The sequence below is a fragment of the Acomys minous genome, assembly GCF_964271855.1.
Source record: "Acomys minous genome assembly, chromosome: 5".
In the NCBI taxonomy this organism is placed as follows: Eukaryota; Metazoa; Chordata; class Mammalia; order Rodentia; family Muridae; genus Acomys; species Acomys minous.
The window spans coordinates 32,595,966-32,616,007 of NC_140494.1; the positions used below are offsets into that span (position 1 = coordinate 32,595,966).

The window sequence follows — 20,042 nt, forward strand, 5'->3', positions numbered from 1 at the left end:
CTGGGTTACCTACTTCTGGCTTTTTTTTTTGTTACTGCTCTAGTTGCATTGTGAATCTGGGAGAGTGAGGCCTAAAAGTGGGGAGGACTAAAGTCTCATGCAATAGCCAACTTGAAGCACCAGGCAGTTTATACTCGAGGGTTAAGAAGAATCACATGGGTAAGGTGCTCAATCACAAAGACAGTCCACATGTGGCAAAAACATGTTGTCCATAGAGGTACATGAATAACAACAGCTGAAGTAAACACACCCCTATCTGCCACACCTGGGAGGAGCGCAAAACACATTCCAAGAGCAATTCTGTTTTGAAGAAACTGAGGTCACAAAGCTCTTTTGCCTTTTCTTTTCACAAGCACTCAGAATTCTCATATGACTCCATTCTTGGACTGTGTCTGGCCCCATGTCCCTAAAGTCACTGTTTCACGTACACTCTCCTCCCTAAAATTATGTCCGTCAGACACGCAGGACAGAAGGTCTAGGAAGATGAGGTACAGCTGACTAGAGTGTGAACTGTGTTACAGCACTGGGAATAGGAACCTTTGCACGCTCCCCCCTGGCCAGCTCTGGCCAGGCCTGTGAAGATGATTGCCTGGGGGTCGGGCGTGAGACACAGCTCCGTTAAGGTCCTCTTGTTTCCCGTGCTATCTGGGTTATGGGACCACGGGGAAGGGGCTATATTCTGTGGTGGCAGAGTTGTGTTGCCTCTTGGGCATTGACCTTGTGTTCCCACTATGTATGTCTCTGAAGAGCCATCCACGTCAGCTATCTGTCAGATGTTGACCCACCCTAGCAGATGACCCTATTTCAGTGAGCCCAACCAGGACAGTGAAGTTCAGTGGTCTATGTGATGCCTCCATCTGGGTAAAAGGCTCAACGTCCATTTACAGCCACCAGTCACTTCTGCTCCCTCCCAGCTCTGTCTCCAACCATGCTCCTCCAGCAGGACCCCAATGTTTGTCCCTTCTGTGCTCTTGCACCAGATGTGGCTACCACATATCTGAGGACATGTATTGCACACCCGAGCATTTTGATGGCGTACCTTAGTGTCTGTGCTGCATTCTTGAGAACCTGTATTACACTTGAGAGTACCTGCACCAACAAAACACCTTAGAAGTGGCTCCATAGTCCTGAGTACCACACCACACACCTAAGAAGCTGCTCTGCGCCTCTGAGTATCTGATCCCTCTAACTGCGAACCTGTACTGTAGGTCTGAGGAGCCACCCATTCACAACCTGAGCATCTGCTGCACACATCTGAGTCCTTGCACTGCCTGAGAATTCACACAGCATACTCAAGTATCTGTTTCACGTGCCTAGGTAACTTGTACCGCACACCTGCACTGCACTCCACAGTCTCTACATCCCACATCTGACCATCTTTACTACACGCCCAAGGATCCGCACCTCACATGAGCATGAAGTGCCTTGGTTGTACGTGGATGAGTTTGTACCACACACCTGGGAGTGTGCCACACCCAAGAATGAGGTACCTGCGCCACATTTCTGGGTGACTGTTGTCATGACCCTCAGTGGAATACCTGCCTAGGGCCCAGTGCTGTCATTAGGAAGGCATAGAGTTGGATTCTCCACCTGAGCTGGATGTGATTTGGCTGGGCTGCTTTCAGAAATTCAAAGTAGCCTGGAGTAAGGGTTCCAACTGGGCGAGACAGCGTGGGCTGGGGGCTGTTTGTGGAGTGGGGACTTTGGTATTCACTCAAAGGCCAGGGAAGGAGTTGAGTCATGGGGTGTAGGAGAGTCATTGGCAGGGCAGGTAGGTGCCCATCTTAAGAGAAGCAGTGCTCTCTGTGCCTCTACTACAGCTAACTGCTCAGCCCAGACTCCTGTCCTTTAGCAGAGGAAGCCTGCTGTGCTCAGTCTGGCCACATGGGGGCAGTGCAGTCACATCACAGACAGGCGCTGTTCATCTTCTTGGGGGTGGGTGGGGGCATCTGCAGAAGCTTCGGAAGGCCCAGGGGTTGGCTAAGGGGGAGGGTGGGTGTCTGGAGGAAGTTTCCTGAAGGTTTGTGTCCTTTGCTATCCCCTTCTTCTTGTTCACTCAGAACTGGTTGTTAGGATGCAGTGAACAGCTAGCTGATTAGGAAAGTATGAGTGAGGAGCAGGCCGTCGTATGGACAAAGCCCTGCTAAGGAGGAGGCAGCCATAGAAGAGAGAGGCCAGGACACCCACCCTCCACCCATGCTGACTCGTCATGTGAACAGGATACATATGATTAAACACTTCACAACTCGGTGTGGTAAGAAACTGGCAGTGACCCTGAAGCAGTCATCCAGACTCAAACTTGAGAGGATCCTACATGAAGAAATGCTTGAGGTTATCTATCCCTCCAGGTGACAGTGGCCACTGTGATGACAAGAAGCAGATCTTGGGCCTTAACCTATAACCATGTTTGCTAATAGTAGGAAATGTGTCTTTCCCTCCCCTTTATTGAAAAGGTCAGATACACTATCACGTCTCCAAGAACAAACTGTCCCCTGGTCCATGTCTTACAAGAAGAAATTTCTTATAAAATGCTATACCCACGACATTTGTGAGGTTACTTGTCCCTTTCCCCTCCCAGAAATTTACTAAAAGATCTTCCCCCTTTTTCTGACAGGGATAGCTTGTTCGCCCTCTATCGATGCTGTCCCCGTTTTCTTGAGAAGACTCTGATGAAGCTTTACCTTGATGTTGAGATGGCTCGGTGAGTGAAGTGCCTGCCACGCAAGCCTGAGGGCCAACGCTCACGTAAAAGGCTGTCTGTATGTGGAGGTGCAGGACTCCCAGTGCTGAGAGGAAAAACCAGAAAGATCCTCGAGGCTCGTGGACCATCCAGTCAAGCCAACCAATGAGGTTCATTAAGAGAAAAATACAAGGTGGGGTGAAGTAGAGGAGGAACCTTTGTCAACATCTGGCCTCCACATGCACACACATAGGCGCGCACCCCACACATACACTTATGTATGCATCTGTATGTAACACACAAACAAGAGCGCCCCTAGAGTCAGCCAGGTAGTGACTCACCTGCCCCTATGCCTGTGTGCAGGTGCAGTGGGAAACAAGTAGGTTCAGGATAGGGGAATATGGGGAGGGGTACTTCCCCCAAAGAAGGGTGGAGCCTCCATGCTAATAAGTATGAGATTGCTCTACCTGTTGTGGGCTCAGTACCCAGGATGCTTCTGCCCTGGTTCCCTTTGGTTGTTCCACATCTTCAGACACCCCAAACAACATAGGCTTGACGCCCTAAAGGGAGCTAGGAGGTAAGGCTTCCTGTTAGAATCTTCTCACCTTCCCATAGCCTGGACTGTGCAGGTTGAGGGCCCAGTGCCGAATTACTAAGCTGCTTCTTCCCAGTTTGAATGCTGCTTGTGCCTATGGATTTGCTTGGGGAAGTGCAAGAGAACGTGAGGGATGTGTCTGATTCTCTATCAGAAGCCTCACGGAGCTGCCGCTATCTGTGTCCCTAACAGCTGGAAGGAACATCCAGACTGAAACGCAGCAGTGCAAATGCCAAGTCCTGCAGTTCCATGTTGAGCGCCCGGAGCTCTGTTGGGCATTATTTGTATTCTGGCAGCTTTTGACAGCCCCGTGTGTCTACATCTGTAGCCTGTAGCACACACTTTACCTACAACTGCCCTAGTGAATGCTGCACATTTTTTGGCCTCTCCGGTTTCCACTGCAGTCTTGACTCACCTTAGTAGGATGGATTCTGAGGACCTCCTTGTGGGGGAATTGATACTACTCCATATTGCTTGGCCTCAACACCTTTAACTACAGTGCAAACATTGATGACACTCCACCCTGTTCCAAGTTGGCAAAGTTTAACATATACTTGTAAAAGAGGTAATTTGGGAACCAAGAAGACACCTTGAAGCCCATTTGGTTTATTATTGTTATCTCAGGGAGATGAGCAAAAATGGTTATCCTTGAAACAGTATCAGCTTCTAGAGTAACAGTAGGAAGGAGCTCAGGAATTAGATGCAGAACATCTTTGGGGGATGGGTTGAGAAAAAGAGATTTTTTTTTTCAGAACTCAATGAGAGACTGATTTAGAGGGCCCCGCAGAGTGCCCATCACAGCTTATAGACAACAGTCGCACTAGGGCACTTTGATCTCCAGGCTAGAAGAAACTCCCAAGGCTTCCAAGGGCAACAGAGGTCACAGGAGACCAAGACCTGGAACAGCTGTATCTTCCCAGCATTGACATCAGAGCTAGTCTAAGGCATATGCAAGGAAATTTTCCACCATGGCCCTGTCTTTACTAGAATGTTGTCAAGTGAACCATAGAGCTTTCTAGAAACTTTTCTGTTACTTCTTTACCTAGGTAACTTCTGGAGAGTATGCACCAAGGGAGAAAAATGGTTTTAAAACAAAACAAAACAAACAAACAAACAAAAAACAAAAAAGAAAACTCTATCATAGGAGACTTTAAAAGAATGTTTTAACTTATTGCTTTTTCTTATATACCTTTCTCTCTCTTCCACCCCAAACCCTTCCAACACCCCAATACCAGGTAGGAGATAAAGAAGCTTAGTGGGGGGAAGGGGCATAGCTCTGTTGGATTGCTTCCTGCTGGTGAGGGTTATTGGGTACCTTAGGGCAAGTCCAAGCTTTGTAGTCAGTATACCCCCATCTTCTCATCAGTCTGCATCAGCAGCAACCAGGAGCGTCAGGAGGGGCAGCAGAAGCCTTCTTTCTTGGACCCCGCCCCCCCACTCTCTCCTGGCTCTGATATTTATTCCCTCTCCAGAGTCCTCAGAATTAAACTATCTGCAGCTGGCAAAGAGCCCCTCTGAGCCCACACGAGGCCAAATGTCTGCTGTTGTGGACAGTCTGAATCAGCCCCGTAGCCCACACCTGGGATTCGAACAAAAACATGTTTACATAGCATAACTTGAGTTTTTAAAGACACCAAAGCATCACTACACACTGTGATTCAGACAATCCCGCTGCGGGAGAGGTTGGGTAGCCAGGGACCGGGGTGAGCATTTTCCCTCCAACGCTCTTGGGTGTCTTGGGTGGGGCTAGGACGGAATCTGATGCTGAACCATGGCGCTTCACTGAGAAGCACTTGCAGAGCTCTGAGATGTGGGAGGATAAAGACTGACTCATAAAAATAAGCAAATGAGTCACGGCTCGGTCTGCAGCCTCTGCGAAAGGGAACAAATCACAGAAAACCCGGCACTCTTCTCTGCACTTTCAACATGCCCCTTCAGCCTCCGGCTTCCCCTCTGTCTTCAGCTTTTGGCTGAAGTGCACAAGGTTCTGTTCCTGGGGTAAAGCGTAAGTCCAATAAGGCCTCTGCTGGGGAAGCCTTTACACTGAGAACAGTGGACACAGAAACCGTTTGTGAAGGAGGAGCAATCAGTCATGGCTAGAGCCCACCTCCACCCCCAGATCTGGTTTGGGGGCTCTTAGAGCAGAGTTGTTGGGACAGGGTGTGTTTATGATTCACCTGACCCTTTTCAGAAGATGGACTGAGGGGCTCTGCTGAGTCCCTGTGGGTATCTCATACCTCAAGCTTTCTAGTAGTTTCTGCTCCTCTTGGACTCAGGTATAGGAAATTGAAAACAAGTCTGTTTTCTGTGCTTGTCATGGAGATAGTGCCCACTGAGCTGGGTGTGTGGTAGAGAAATGAAAAGGGCTCAGGGAGGAGGTGGATCTGCGCATGGAGGTTAGGCTGTACGCACTGCCATGCTGCCACAGCCAAGGCCTTAGGAGTTTAGCTACACTTTATTTACTCAGTGTCCTAGCCAGTGGAACCTCTTGTACTGCTTTGTCCCTCAGATACTTTCTGCAACCTTCTCTGGGAAACCTTTTTTTCTATACCTCCCTGACTACAGCTCCAGAATCCCAGAGATCTGCAAGGGCAAGAAGTGTGTCCAGGGAGCAGGAAGCCATGCAGGCCTCCACAGTGAGCATCTAGGTGGATGCAGTTTGTGATGCGAGCTTCCCAGAGGCTTTTCATGCAATACTCGGATCCTTTGCTGTCCTTCAGGACAAAAAAAAAAAAAAAAAAGCAGAAGATAGTCATGACAGTCATTATGGAGAAGCTTGACACCAGGTGCCCGTTGTGAAAAGAGTAGCTCACACCCATGCAGGGTTTTGAACTGGTCTCAAAAGTATCTTATTACTTTTCTGTTGCTGTGAAGAGATGGCCATAATCAAGATGACTTACAAATGAAAACATTAATCGTGGCCTTCCTTACAGTTCTTGGAAAATGAGCCCATGGCCATCACAGCAGAAAGCATGGCAACAGGCAGACAAGGCATAGCACTGGAGCAGTGGCTGAGGGCTTACAGCTTGCAGAAGGTGTAGGCAGAGAGAGAGAAAGAGAATTGGTAACGGTGTGAGTTTTTGAAACCTCAAAGGCCACCCCAAGTGACACACCTTCTCCAGCAAGGCCACACACTCTTGTCTGCCCAGTTCAGAAGCGTGTTAAGCGGGAGAGGCTAGGGGGGCTGTTGAAGTCACTGCCAGTGAAGCTCCGCTATAAAGAAAGCAGTTTGCCCTTCCTCACTTCCAGATGCCTCTGTCAGGTCTAGGAGCTGGAGCTGGCCTTGGATACCTTCCAGTGGCAGCAACTCTCAGGGAACTGCCACATCCAGAACAGAATTCCTAGGTGTGACTATGGTACCCAGGCTCTCAGCAGTACTCTACCTCCAACATGCAGAGTCACAGGCCAGCAAATAGTCCATGAAAGGGACCAGAATACAATAGGTAAAATTTTGAGTGGAGATAGCTCAGTGGCGTGGCATCTCTGACTCCAATTGGCAGCCTTAGCCGGAGAGAGGGCAGGGCAGAGTGCTGGAGTAGAAGGCCCCCAATAGTGTCTCTTCTGCCAGGCGGGAAGAAGATGCTGGATCAATAGCGAAGGTGGTGGGGGGTTTCATTTGAATTTTTATCCATCGTAGTAAGGGGCAGGTGGTCATATCTGTAAGGATGCAGGGACCCTGGACAGCCAAGTGCAGACTAGTCCCTGTGTCCAGGAAACACTGCTGAGGAAGTCAGAGCCATCTCAGTGTGAAATAGACCAAGATTTGGGCCTCTGTCTTCTGGTCCTTGGGCTTTAAAGGTGGTGCTTCCTTTGGAAGGGTCATCTCTACAGAGACTTGAGACTGTGAGAACAATATGAGGAACAGCTGAGATTTATGACCTCTGAAAGTGTCAAGGGCTGGTATCCTGCTGTGCCTGGGCAGAGCAATCCTCCATGGCCCTGCCATTCCAGGATCAATAGTGCAGGTGTCCCCTTCCTGCTGGTTCTGAAGGGACAAGGGAAGGGTGGTGGGACTTGTATTTGTCTTGAGATGTAGAGGCTGTTTTCCCATGAAGGAGGTGTGTAAGCTCTTTCTAGAAAGTACCAAAGGTTCCGAAAGGGACAGCAAGATCCGAATTCTTAGGGTACCCATAAGCGCCAGTGCCCCCATCACCAGGCTGTGCACAGAACCCCTTTTATCTGCCACCACATCATTAGACCTGAAACTACTGTTTTCTCCAGATTCCCAAAAGCACTGCATGCCTGTCAATAAAGGTACACAAGAGCCACACATTGTGAGATAAAACTTAAAAAGTTTACAATAACCTCAGTTTTAGCAAACAAAGGTTTTCTATGCATAATTTACATCACAAAAAACCAGATCAGGATTAATCAATTCATGATGTAAAAAAAACATAGTACTTAGCCAGGTGATGGTGGCACTGCCTTTTATCCCTGCACTCAGGAGACAGAGGCAGGTGGATTTCTGAGTTTGAGGCCAGCTGGTCTACAGAGTGAGTTCCAGGACAGTCAGGAACACACAGAGAACTCTTGTCTCAAAACAAAACAAAACAAAACAAAACAAAACAAAAACAAAAAACAAAGATAGTGTAGCTGCCCATCATTTGATGCCAAACCCAATATAAATACATTTACCCAGTCGCTATTTCTGAGTCTGTGTTGTCTGTCAGGCAGAGCTGTTTTATAAACTAGAGAATAGAGTAAAGCCTACCCCCCCCCCCGTGCCCCCAGATTTGCTGGCAGAACTCACATACCAGGTGTCATTCAGCTCCAGAGCTGTGCACGGAAAAGGCAAGGTCCCTTCACCTCTGAGATCCGAGGGCAGGTCCCTTGTGAAACTCTACGGAAGGGGGTGCCTTCTGACCAAACAGCCAGTGCAAAGCTAAGGAACAGGGAGCAAGCAAGAGTACTTCTGGGGAGCCCTAGCCTAAGGACAGTGACATTAGGGTGCATCCCAGGAGCTGGAAACAGGACTGGCTGCCTAGGCGGAAGGCTGGAAGGTCAGGGTGAGGAGTAGGACGTGGAAGGCAGGCTGCCCATATGAAGAACTTCATAGATTCCGTGAGAGGCACCTTGTGCTTGTTAGCACGTGGGACAGTAGAACAGGTAGGTACGTTTAGGCTGAGGCTAGCCACCATGTGGTGTCTGGAAAAGCTTCAGACGAGAATGTCTCCCATAAGACTCCAATGTACTAGTATGTCTCATTCCTGGTAAGTTCTGTGTCAAGAAGTAGCAAACTAATATTTTATACTTTGTGACCTATAAAAATGCAGTATTTTAATATATTTTTTTTTTATTCTCCAAACAACTCCGCAGAGGAGGAGAAGGGACGCGCTAAATTTAGGTTATCTGTTTTGATCTCACCCTCTGGCCTCAGGGGCCAACGGGCTCCAACCTACAGCTCTTTAAAATTGAGACCACCTGGACCTCCTCAGGCCCAGGTGGGATTTGGTGCACACACTGGGACGTCGAAAAGCACAAAGCAAGAGCCACCACGTTTAGGCAAAAAGACCTCGAGGACCGCGGGGACTCAAAGGACACGCAGTGTTACCCTATCCAGGCACTCAGACCCGGGAACCCCAAAGACTCAAAGGCGCGTTGCAGGCAGGGACGGAGTTGTGCGTGCGCCCCCTGCCGCTTTTCTCTTGCGTTTGCTGCTCCGGGCGGGGCAGGGCTGCTCGCGTGCTGGGGTGGGGCTTTCCTTCTCTAGTCCTGCGGCCAGGTCCCCGAGATGAGAGAGCTGACAGCTCCCTGTCCTCCGTGGCTCCCTCACGGGCGCGCCCTATCTTCTGCGCCCCGCCTGCTCCGGGTAAGTGCTCCTGGGCTTCCCGGGCTCTCTGGTCTTTGCCTCTGCAGTAGCCTCTCTGAGACTGTCCTGCGTGGTCTGGGGCCCCTTCTCCCACTTATTTTTGTTTCTAGAGGGCCCAGAACTCCTGAAAGTGATGGGCACTCCAGGGGCTTCTCTCTTGACACCCAGCCTTTGAGGGAAACCAGCCAGGTCAGTCGTACGCACACACGCCCCTCAGGTGTCCTGTCACCCCTCCACTCTCTCAATGCAAATGAATATATATACCTGTCCTGCATTAGGGAGTCCTTTGCCCTGGACCTAGCGTCTTTTAGAAGATTTTCGTTTTGTTTTGTTTTGTTTTGTTTTTTGTTTGTTTTTTAAACAGATGCTGGCAAGGGGCTCCCCACAGGCCACCTTAGTTGTTCCTAGAACGGGGGTCACTGGCACAGCCAAGCCCTTCATGGAGATCAGAGGGCAGGAACCTGGGATCCACGCTTTGAAGGGAATTCCACCATTCCAGGAATTCGTCAGTTAGTGGCACCAGAAGTATTTACTCTCTCCAATTTTGAGTGGCAGAGAATTCCGGAGTGTGCCTTCTTTCGGAAAGGGACAGGAATCCTGGTGTTGCTGGAAATCTGAGTGGCCCTGGAGGCCTCGGCCCTGCATTACTGCCCCAACCCCAGTTGGGGAGCCCCCTCCCCATTAAAGATGACTCTCACCCACCTCCCAGGGCTCCTCCTGGAGGGGGTCCAGGCTTTGCACAGTTCTGGTACAAGGGTCCCTCCAGAAAAGCTCCATTTTGCAGCTGATTCCACTGTTTGGGCTCATGGGGGTCCTTCCCGCTGTGGCTACCCCTGACCAGGCTGGGAGGTGTAACTTGGCTCCTCAGCACAGTGTCTAGCTAAACTTAAAGGTTCTGTCCTAGGAGAAACTTGGGTGTGCACCTTGAGGATTATACCCCAAGGCTTGGGGTACTGGATTTTGTAATTAGACTACCTCTAGTCTGGTCGAGGGGGACACTGTAGGCCTCAGAACCCTGGCCTTCCCAGTAACCCAACATGGTCTCAGGGTTATCAGACGTGCAAGACTAGAAAGAAGACTGAAGTAGTGCTACTACACACACAGGGGGCTGGGTTTTTTTTCTTCCTATTTTCTATTTATCTGTTATATAAAATGAACAGCTGTTAACTTTCACCCGAGGAATCAGCTCTTAGTGAGCAGAAGGTCCGCAGGCCACAGAGGGCAGGCCCTGCTGTCAGCATAGGGCTTCCTACGAAGAACACTCACATGTCTGTTGCCCACAGCCCATGGCTCAGCTCTGTCTACCAAAGAGATCCTGCTCTCTAGGAGTCCACTGCGGATGGTCCTCCCAGCCAGTCTTCGCTGAAGAGATGCCCCCTATCTGCTTCTAAAGTGTGGGAAGGAGATGTAGTTAGCCACAAGGGACGTTTGTGTGAAGTCACAGCGAGAAGGATCCCATGAACCCAAACTGTGGAACCAGCTGCAAAATGGAGCTTTTCTGGAGGGACACCTGTGGCAGAATTGTGCAAAGCCTGGACCCCTCATCCAGGAGGAACCCTAGTGGGAGGGGGAGCACGAGAGTCATCTCTAATGGGGAGGGGGCTCCCCAACTGGGATCGGGGCAGCAACGTAGGGCAGAGGCCTCCAGGGTTTGTGCCACTCAGATTTCCAGCAACACCGGGGCTCTCGTCCCTTTCTCAAAGAAGCCACGCAAGGGACACTCTGCTGGGGACATCGGCAGAGACAAAGGTGCAGGACAAAACTCAAAGCAGTTGCTTGGAAGACTTGAGACTGGCTGGGGGTGCCAGCGAATTGCTTATTGCTCTCCTGCTGTGGAGGCATAGAGCAGCTTTTATCAACTCTTTGTGATTTTTTTTTTGGGGGGGGCAAGAATCCGCATTTTAGGACTGTTCCTCACATCCCAATGGAAAGGTCTAGGAACCTATTTTAGACTACAGTGATCAATAGCAAGTGGCTGTTAACGAGGCTAGATTATGCCACACCCAGATCATAGCCCTTGTAGTTCCTGCTGTATGAGGCAGGAGAGTAAAGATGGCTCATACAGGCCTTCTGCTATGGCCTCTGTGCTCCTACACATGCTTAGCTGCCTCCTATTCTGACTTCTAGTTCTGTTCCTGCTCTGAGGCTCATTTGCCTATGATGTTGGTCAAGCTGGTGGTGCTGGGGCTTGGGCTTTTCTAGGATGTAGGGGTAACTCCTTCCTGTACTTTATTTGGCATGGAGGTTGGTTCAGTGGGTATAGTATGCATGTGGCCCTCTGAGGACGTCAGGAAGCATCCATGGCCTGTTCTCTGGGGCCAGTCCTGGGTGTGGCCTGGAAAGTTTCCTGTCTGAGTTGAAAGTCCTTTGCAGACCCAGTGGGATGGCTTGGCATACTGGCCTCCAGCCAGTGCTTACCCAACCTGGTTTCTTGAGAATTCCACTTACTGGACATGTGGCTGAGGCCAGCTCTCACTGGTCTTCTTGGGAAGATGGCCTCCTGAATGTCATTGCACACCTTTGTCCCTCCCCATAGCTACCTTTCGTGTGCCAGCTTATAGCCATTGCCCGTCACCCATCTATCTATACACCCCCAAACCTGCAGCTCCCCCATCCCTCCTTCTTTACCTATCTTCCCTTCAACCTATAGATTTCCCTCTGACCTCACCACGCTTGCAGCTTCCTGCCCTCCCCTGCTTTGTTCTTTGTTGTTGTTGCTGTGGGTGGTGGTGGTTGTGTAGGACTTTCTAGGCCCATAGTGATATGACTTGCCTATGTTTTCTGCCATTCTGTGCAATGTCTCTCTACTTTCTTTATAAACTAAAAGCATTTTATTTTATATTTTGTGTGGACGAGTGTCTTGCCTGCAGTTATTTATGTGCACCACATGCATGTCTGGTGCATGTCAGTGCCTGTGAGCTACGGTGTGGGTACTGGAAACCAAACCCAGGTCCTCTGCGAGAACAGCAAGTCCCTCAGTTTACTTTCTTGCCAGTGTGCTTTGAGACAAAAGTCTTATTTTTGATGAGACCCAAGTTAGCCTTTGTTTTATTTTGTTAGTTGTGCTTTTGATGCCCAAACTAAAAACATTGTCACATGTAAGGCTTATATCGTTTCTGTTTGTTGTAATCCTTTTGTTTCTGAGAGTGTTGGAGCGTAAGCTCTTGCTATTTTCTTTCATTCAAGCAGTGTGAGGAAGGAGCCCGGTCTCACACTTCAGCATGTAAATATCCGTTTGTCCTACCTCCAGCTGTTGGGGCACTATAGTCGAAAGTCAGCTGACCACAGTATGACCGTTCTTGTACCACATGTTCTTGCTTCTTAAAACTTAAAAATCCCACTTATTAGTTAATTTATTTTATATAACGGAGAGTGGCCTTGACCTCAGGATCCTTCTACCCTAGCATTTGAAGTGCTGGGTTACAGATGTGCGTGACCAGGCCAGCCCCCATACCTTTGTAACATAAGAGTCCCTTGAGCTGGAGTTAAGGTGCTCTCTTCTGGCTTCTGTTGTCACACACACACACACACACACACACACACACACACACACACACACACTTACACTCTTGTAACTCACTTGATGTGGTTGCTGGGGAATCAGCTTGGGTCCTCTGAAAGAGTAGTGTGCACTCCTAACTACTGTGTCATCCCTGTGGCCCCTCCCACACCTTTAATTAAGGAAAATTTCAAACCTTTTGCAAAGACGGGAAGAATTATACAATGAACCCATTTTGCTCACGACCCGGCACAGGTGGGTAATGGTCAATATTGGCAGACATGGCTTCATTTGAGCCTTATTCTTCCAACCAAACCATCTAGACTTCATTCATTGTCCTCCCAGACAGTTACATAGCAGTGACTCCTTTGCATGCCCTGTGTGTGTGTGTGTGTGTGTGTGTGTGTGTGTGTGATCATTTCTCAGCTTGACTTAATTTTCAGCTTAAATTTGATTAACTTTAATGTTTAATACACTATTAACTTTATCACTTCATGCAATAATACTTTATACAGTGTTTCAACTGTATCATACTTTGACACAGTACTAACTGTAACACTGGATTAACTATGAGGGTGACAAAGGGAACGCAGAAGAGTACCCTAGTGCAGAGGGAGAGTACCTAAGGAGGGTCCCTTCACAGCGATGGGATGCAAGCCTTTGGGGAGATAGGATTCAACCTTGCAGGTGGCAGAGGAGGCTGCTAAGTGTTCTAGCTTCTGCAGTGCTAAGTAAGAGCTAAAAGAAAAACTAGTTCCAGAACCAGAAAAGAACCCTTTCTCTTCCAGGATCCCTCTGGTGCCCTCTCTTGGCAGGTGTAACATCATGATCACTCTAAAAGAAAGTACTCTAAGGACCCCAAATCTTCTTGCCGAGTAGGCAAGCAAAGGTGACTCTGAACCCAGAAACAGCAGGTGGATAACCAGTACTATTTCCCATGGCTGATGTCTTCCCTGTTGGCTTTTGGTGTACACATCTCGTAAATCTCACAACATACTCTCATTGTTTTTAAATTGCCAACTATGGTTTTATTTAGTTTCAAGTGTGTGTGTGTGTGTGTGTGTGTGTGTGTGTGTGTGTGTGTGTGTGTGTGTGTGCACCAACAGAAGCCAGAAGAGAGCATTGGATCCCCTGGAGCTGGGATTATAGGTGGTTGTGAGCTTCCTGACACGGGTACTGGGGGCTGAACTCTAGTCCTCTGAAATATCAGTGAGCTTTCTTAACCGCTAAACCAACTATCCTGTCCCACATTTCAAAAATTAAAAAGGTGACCTTTGAAAAGCATTTTTACAATATGTAGAATTTTTAGGTTCTAGCATCTTTTTAAAAAGAGCTTTAATTTTGTTGCTTCTCTATCTTTTTCCTTGTCTTCTATCTGATGAAGAATCTGGTGCGATTCTTTCTCGTTTATTCTGCTGTACCAAATACTGTAGTACTTGGATTTTAAAATCACTCTATTTGTCACTGATTATGAACAATTTGGATATGAAGGACTTTAGTGTAATATTCCTTAGTGTGTGTGTGCGTGTGTGTGTGTGTGTGTGTGTGTGTGTGTGTGTGTGTGTGTGTTTGGGTTCACTGAGCCTCTTGGATCTGTAGTTTATGGTTTTCATTACATTAACTTTTTTTTCTGATATCCCTTTGACATTTCCTGCTTTTTAGAGGCCCACTTACACTTGTCAGGAATTTAGAGCTATCTATTTTTTTTAACTTGGGCATTATTTTAAATGTTATAGCTTAAAAAAAAACTAAATTCCATTGGCTCATTGCCAGAATATAGTTGTATGATTAACTTTTGTATATTGTCATTTTACTTTTTCACATTGCTTAATGGTTAATTATATGGTTTTTTTGTAATTTGTTTCTCATTTTCTTGTTTTTTTAATTTTTATTTTTTTGAGGCAGACACTGTATAACTTTGGCTTCCCTAAACTTGCTATGCAGACCAGGCTGGCCTTGAACTCATAGAGATCTGCCTGCCTCTGCTTCCACAGTGCTGTGGTTAAATGCATGTGACACCATGCTCAAATTATAGGAAGCTTTTCAAAAGTGTTGTTTTTTCTTTTTTGAGGGATTTTCTTTATGTACCATCACATTGCCTGTGATGAGATGAAGTTTGAATTCTTCCTTTCTAAGTTTTTAAAAAATTATTTTATTATATTTCTTTTTAACATACATTTATATTATTACACATGAATAAAATAAACTATGTACAGCAGGGAGAACCATGAGACAATCATGAGTTATATAAATGTTACTTTCATAGTGATTTGGCTATTTGTGTTTGTCAAACTTGAAGAAAACATCTTTCCCAGCTTGTTGGGTCTAAATTTCTGAATGACAACCAATATCTATCATATCTCATCTCTATTAATTTAAATCATCTATCTTGATCTAAAAAGATCTTATCCCCTAACCAACTAAACTTGATTGTAGGACTAAACTATTTGGTCTTCAACCCCCATGAAAGACTTGAGAAGGAATAAAACTTAAATGCTTGAGTGAACCGGAAGTGCAGGTTAGCAGCTTCCGAAATGAAAAAAAAAAAAAATGACTGAGACAGTTTACTGCCTGAACAGTCACCCAACACTCTCTATAACATTGGAGCATCATCTTCGGCCTTCTAGCTCAATGTATCTGCCAGACATATTTGCGAAGCAGAAACTATTGAGGACTTGCTTACCCTGTCTTGGTAGAGTTCAGCCGTCGACTCTGCCTACATCCAGGCTTGACCACTTTTAGGCAGAATTCTATCTGTGGCAGAAATGAGGACATTTTGTCCATGGCTGGTTTGCCACATTTAAAGCCATCTCCGTAAGGAGTTTTTTTTGATGCTCATCATATTCTTTGAGGTCAGCTGTGTGTTGCCAGAAGTTAACTTGTCTTGTTGTCAAAGAATCTTTAGAATAATAAAAAAAAAATCTTTTAATGCCATGTTCTGTAGGTCTCTGAGGCTTTTGAAGACCTTATTTAACTATTTTACCTTATATATCTGTAGAATCATATCTATCTGTTAGACCTTGGGTATATATTATATTCTTGTGATAAAATTAGACTAGTATTTGTTGTGACCATGATTTGCATCAATATACAAAAGTCTATACCAATGACTTAGAGATAACCTTCTTTGTGAGTAACTTAAGGCCTTGAGTTAAGGAGTAGGTTCAATAATCTACCTTTTGTTCTATCCTCCCTCTATATTTCTATATCCTCCTTTCTTTCTTTTCAGCTCCTATCTCCTTACCTATGAAAGAAAGACAAAGGAAAAGAGAGACGTCCCTGAGTCCAACTAGTCCCCTAGTTTTCTCTCTGTGTAAGACCAATAGTAACTTATAACCACCTCCTGATGAAAATAAGCATCTGTAGACCACCTTTCTAGGTTTTATGACTTTATTTTTCTTGCCTTTTTTCTCTGTCTAACCCACAATATGATATGTGATAGGAGTGGAGAGATACAACAGAAACACTTGCTCCTGGTTGTAGGGGGAAACTCAGTCTTTCACCATTAGGTAGGATGTTAGCTTTGGCTTTTTGGAGATGAACTTCATCAAGTTTATCACATTCCTTTCTCTCTATAATTTTAGGTGAAGATTTTAATGATCACAGATGGATTTGTATTTTGTCAGATATTTTTGTAGGTATTAAGGTGATCACATTTTCTTTAGTTTATTAATAGTAATAATGAATTGCAGTGATTGATTCTTGAGATTTAAAAAAGATCTGACTTCGTTGGACAAATTCCATTAAGATCTGGTGTAGTTTGTATTGCTGGATTCTGTGTACTAATATTTAATTGAAGATTTCTTGTCTATGTTCATGAAGAGAACTGACTTAAAATTTCCTTGCTCTGTAATATTTTTGCTTTGATATCAGCACATGGCTGGACTCACGCGTGAGTATTGTTTAGTTTTTCTCCTCTAAGCTATGGAGTGTTCTTATTTATATGTTAAATTAGTAGACTATCAGGGAAGCTATTTGGGCTTGGGTTTTCTTTGTTCAGATATAGAACTATCTATGTTATTTATTTTCTTGAGTAAGTTTTAAGAGTTTGTGCCCTTGAAGGAATTGCTTCGTTTCATTTGAGTTGTTGAATTCATGGGAAAATTATTTGTCCTAGTATGATTGGGTAACCATGACAAAAAAAAATCACAGGCTGGGCATATTAAAGGGCAGACCTTCTTAATTCACAGTTCTGGAAGATGGACATTGAAGATCAAGATGCTATTCCACTCAGGTTTTTGGTGAGAGTGTCTTCCTGGCAGGTGCATAGCCTTGTTTTCCCTTTGTCTTCCTGAAATGGCGAGAGAAAAAGCCATGTTGCCTTTTGCTCCTTTCCTAGGAGCACAACTCTGTGGGACTACAGAATCCACCAATGGCCTCACTTCCCTAGTCACCTCCATTCGTGTCCCATGCCCATGGAGAGAGCTGCAGCTTTAACATATGAATTTTGGGGGACACCGTTCAGTTCACAACAGTAAACTCTTACAGCCTTCCTGAAGTCTGTGGAGTCTGTGGAAATGTCCTCCCTCATTTCTGACTCTGGTAGTCTAGGCCTTTCATGTTTCTGATCATTCTGGGTAAAGGTTTGCCCATTTTGTTAATCTTTTAAGAATCGACTGTTAGGAGCTAGAGAGATGGCTCAGAGGTTACGAGCACCTTCCAGGGGTCCTGAGTTCAATTCCCAGAAACCACATGATAGCTCACAACCATCTGAAATGAGATCCGGTGCCCTCTTCTTGTGTGCAGGCATACATGTAAGCTGAACACTGTGTACATGATAAATAAGTAAATCCTTTTTTTTTAAAGGATAAAAAAGAGAATCAACTGTTAGTTTTATTGATTTTTTTCACTTTTATGTTTTAAGTTTCATACCTTCTCTTCCTTGTTTCTATCCTGCTTGATTTAGGTTTATTTTCTGGTCTAGTTACTTCAGTTAGAAGCTTAGATTATTTATTTGATTTTTTTCTAGTAAGTACTTATTGCTCCATCTTACAAAGTTTGATACATTTGCATTTTCACTCATCTATAAGTACTTTTAAATTATGAGTTCCTTGCTTTCCAAATATTTGGGAAAATTTCAGATGTCTTTCTAGTTTAATTCCACTATATCAGAGAACATATGATTTCTGTCACTTAAGATTTATTTGGGATTACATAAGTCCTACAGTAAAGTCTACCTTGGTGGATATTCCATGCACCCAGAATAACATGTACTCTGGTAGTGCTGAAGGGTGTGTTTTGTAGCTCCTCTGAGTAGCAGACAGCCGTCATTTGTGCATGCTGTGTCTGCAGTGATGTCCTATTGATTACTGAGAGTGCTGAACTGCTTTCTCTGTGGCTGGTGACATTCTTTCGTCATATGCCTTGCATGCTACCCTAGGGTGTGTGATTAGTGTTTACCCGGAATATCTTTTCTATGGGTTTTATTTGTCTCTGCCTGACTCCTTTTTACCCTCAAAGCAGATCAATCACACAGTTCTGACATGTTCACAGCCCCTTCCAGGGGGTAGAAATGGCGCCTTTTCCAGATGACACACACACACACGAGGTCAAGCCAGGGCTACCTATTTACATTCTCAGGCTGCTGGGGGATGCAACAGGGGTCTAGGGGAATCTGTAAGGCTCCGATGCCCCCACTACTGGAAGTATCAAGACCCCATGGCAGAGAAGAGGGAACTTATATTTGATGAAGGGTTGTGAAGTTGTAGACGTTGAAGTGCAGGGCATGGGCTGCCTCAGTGACTTCTGTGGGAAGCATGTGCGTGTGCCTGGCGCCACAGGACACTGTTAGTTGGACTGTAGAGGGATGAGCACGAGTGACCATAGTGGAAGTCCAGCACATAAGACTGAAAAAAAAAATAATACATGAAGGACTGGGGGCCTGTTAGCCCTGTGGGCTTGTGGGTATGGGGGGGGGAACTGTCCAGACAAACAGGTAGTATGGCTTTAAAAGGAGCAGCTTCTTGAGGCTCAGTAGCATGCACCCTGCTCCACCACATACGTAACAATTCTGTTCAGAGTGAAGCTGAAGCTGTGAAAGGTTTTCACAGGCAGCCACCTTGTTCTACACGGTAGAACTGGCTATAGCTCTGTCTATACTGCCTGTACAGATAGAGCCTTGACTGACCTCCCTGCTTTGGGGTCACTATAGTAAACACATGTGGGGATGTCATGTTGGGTCTCTTCATGTGATTGAATCAATGTCCCCTTTCTCTTTTTAGGACCAAAGATGATGATTCCATCAGGAGAGTGTACGTACGCTGGTAGGAAGAGGAGGAAGCCCGTCCAGAAGCGGTAGGGTACCATGCAGCTCACCCCGATACCCTGGGGGAATCGGGGACAGTTTTACGCCATCCTGAGGACCAACATAGTATAATGGAGGCTCTGGAGAACCTTCCTGGTGGCCATGGTCACGGTGGCCTTTGGGTCTCATGCTAGTGTGACTTGTCACTGGCTTTCTTTAGGCAGCTTTTCTGACCTGGACACAAAGCCCTGGCTGGAATTGGTGGAGGTCTCCTTTGGGTGACAGACATGTCACCTATGTTTGGAACCATTGTTCCCTTCAGCAAGGAGTCGGTCCATCTGTGGAAAGTGCCTTCATACTTCAAATGACAGAGGCTCTCTGAGGGTCATTCTCCTCAGCTAAGGTTCTCTAAAGGTATGGAGATGGGGGAACCTAGGGCTTAGACCCATGTCCCTCAGGGACACAATAGTTTGTGGTCTTTCTGTCTTTCCCAGGCTTAACCTGCTGGCCTCAGAGTAGTCAAAGTGAGAGAGGTGTGGTGATCCCAGCCATACAAGGGTTTAGAACACTTACCAGGAAATCAGCTGAGTTACAGCTTTCGCAAGAGGCACACAGGCTGCCTCTGGCTCCTGGTATAGAATCCGGTGTGTACATCACCAGCTGGGGATGGTGGTGGTGGTGGTGGTGGTAGTGTGTGTGTGTGTGTGTGTGTGTGTGTGTGTGTGTGTGTGTGTGTATGTGTGTGTGAGAGAGGGGAGGGGGGAGGGAGAGAGGGAGGGAAGGAGAGAGGGAGAGGTGTTGGTGGTTTGGGATGGGTGTTTTGGGTATGCTGTGTGTACGATACAGCTGTATGTGAGGCTGAGGTGGGGCAGAAGGTGAATAGGCACCCATTGGCAGCTCTTTCTAGGTGCGCTCTCTTTGTATGTGGCAGATCTACCTCGCTTAGCCTCCAGGGCTACAAGATCCTGTGTAGATTTAAGACCCTGTGGATCCAAAGACTGGCAAGAAGCTCAGGTTGCCCTGAGTGTGGGGCCGGCCCCTGAAGGTGGTTCTTTGGAGATTGGAGTCACCAAACAGTGGGGTTTGAGGTAGGCTGGGATGTAGGTGATTGATAAGGGAGGAGTGCTGGGGGAGGTGCAGAGGGAAGTCTGAGTGCACTGAAGAGAAGATATAAAGCTCATGAGAGTAAGCATAGCCATGTGCCCCTCTATGACA

The 20,042-nt window shown here is 46.5% G+C and overlaps 1 protein-coding gene across 3 annotated transcripts in view; it reads left to right on the plus strand.

The window, feature by feature from the left end:
* Positions 1 to 8,953: 8,953 nt before the first annotated feature.
* The window catches only part of AHRR (aryl hydrocarbon receptor repressor), a 69,222-nt gene continuing 58,133 nt past the window's right edge, over positions 8,954 to 20,042 (plus strand). For 2 of the 3 annotated variants that reach the window (XM_084783019.1, XM_084783018.1), the window contains exons 1-2: positions 8,954 to 9,084; positions 18,805 to 18,877. In XM_084783019.1, the coding sequence (XP_084639145.1) occupies positions 18,813 to 18,877 (65 nt within the window). In that variant the 5' untranslated portion in view covers positions 8,954 to 9,084; positions 18,805 to 18,812. The remainder of the gene's footprint in view (positions 9,085 to 18,804; positions 18,878 to 20,042) is intronic. The other variant, XM_084783020.1, reaches the window with a different exon arrangement.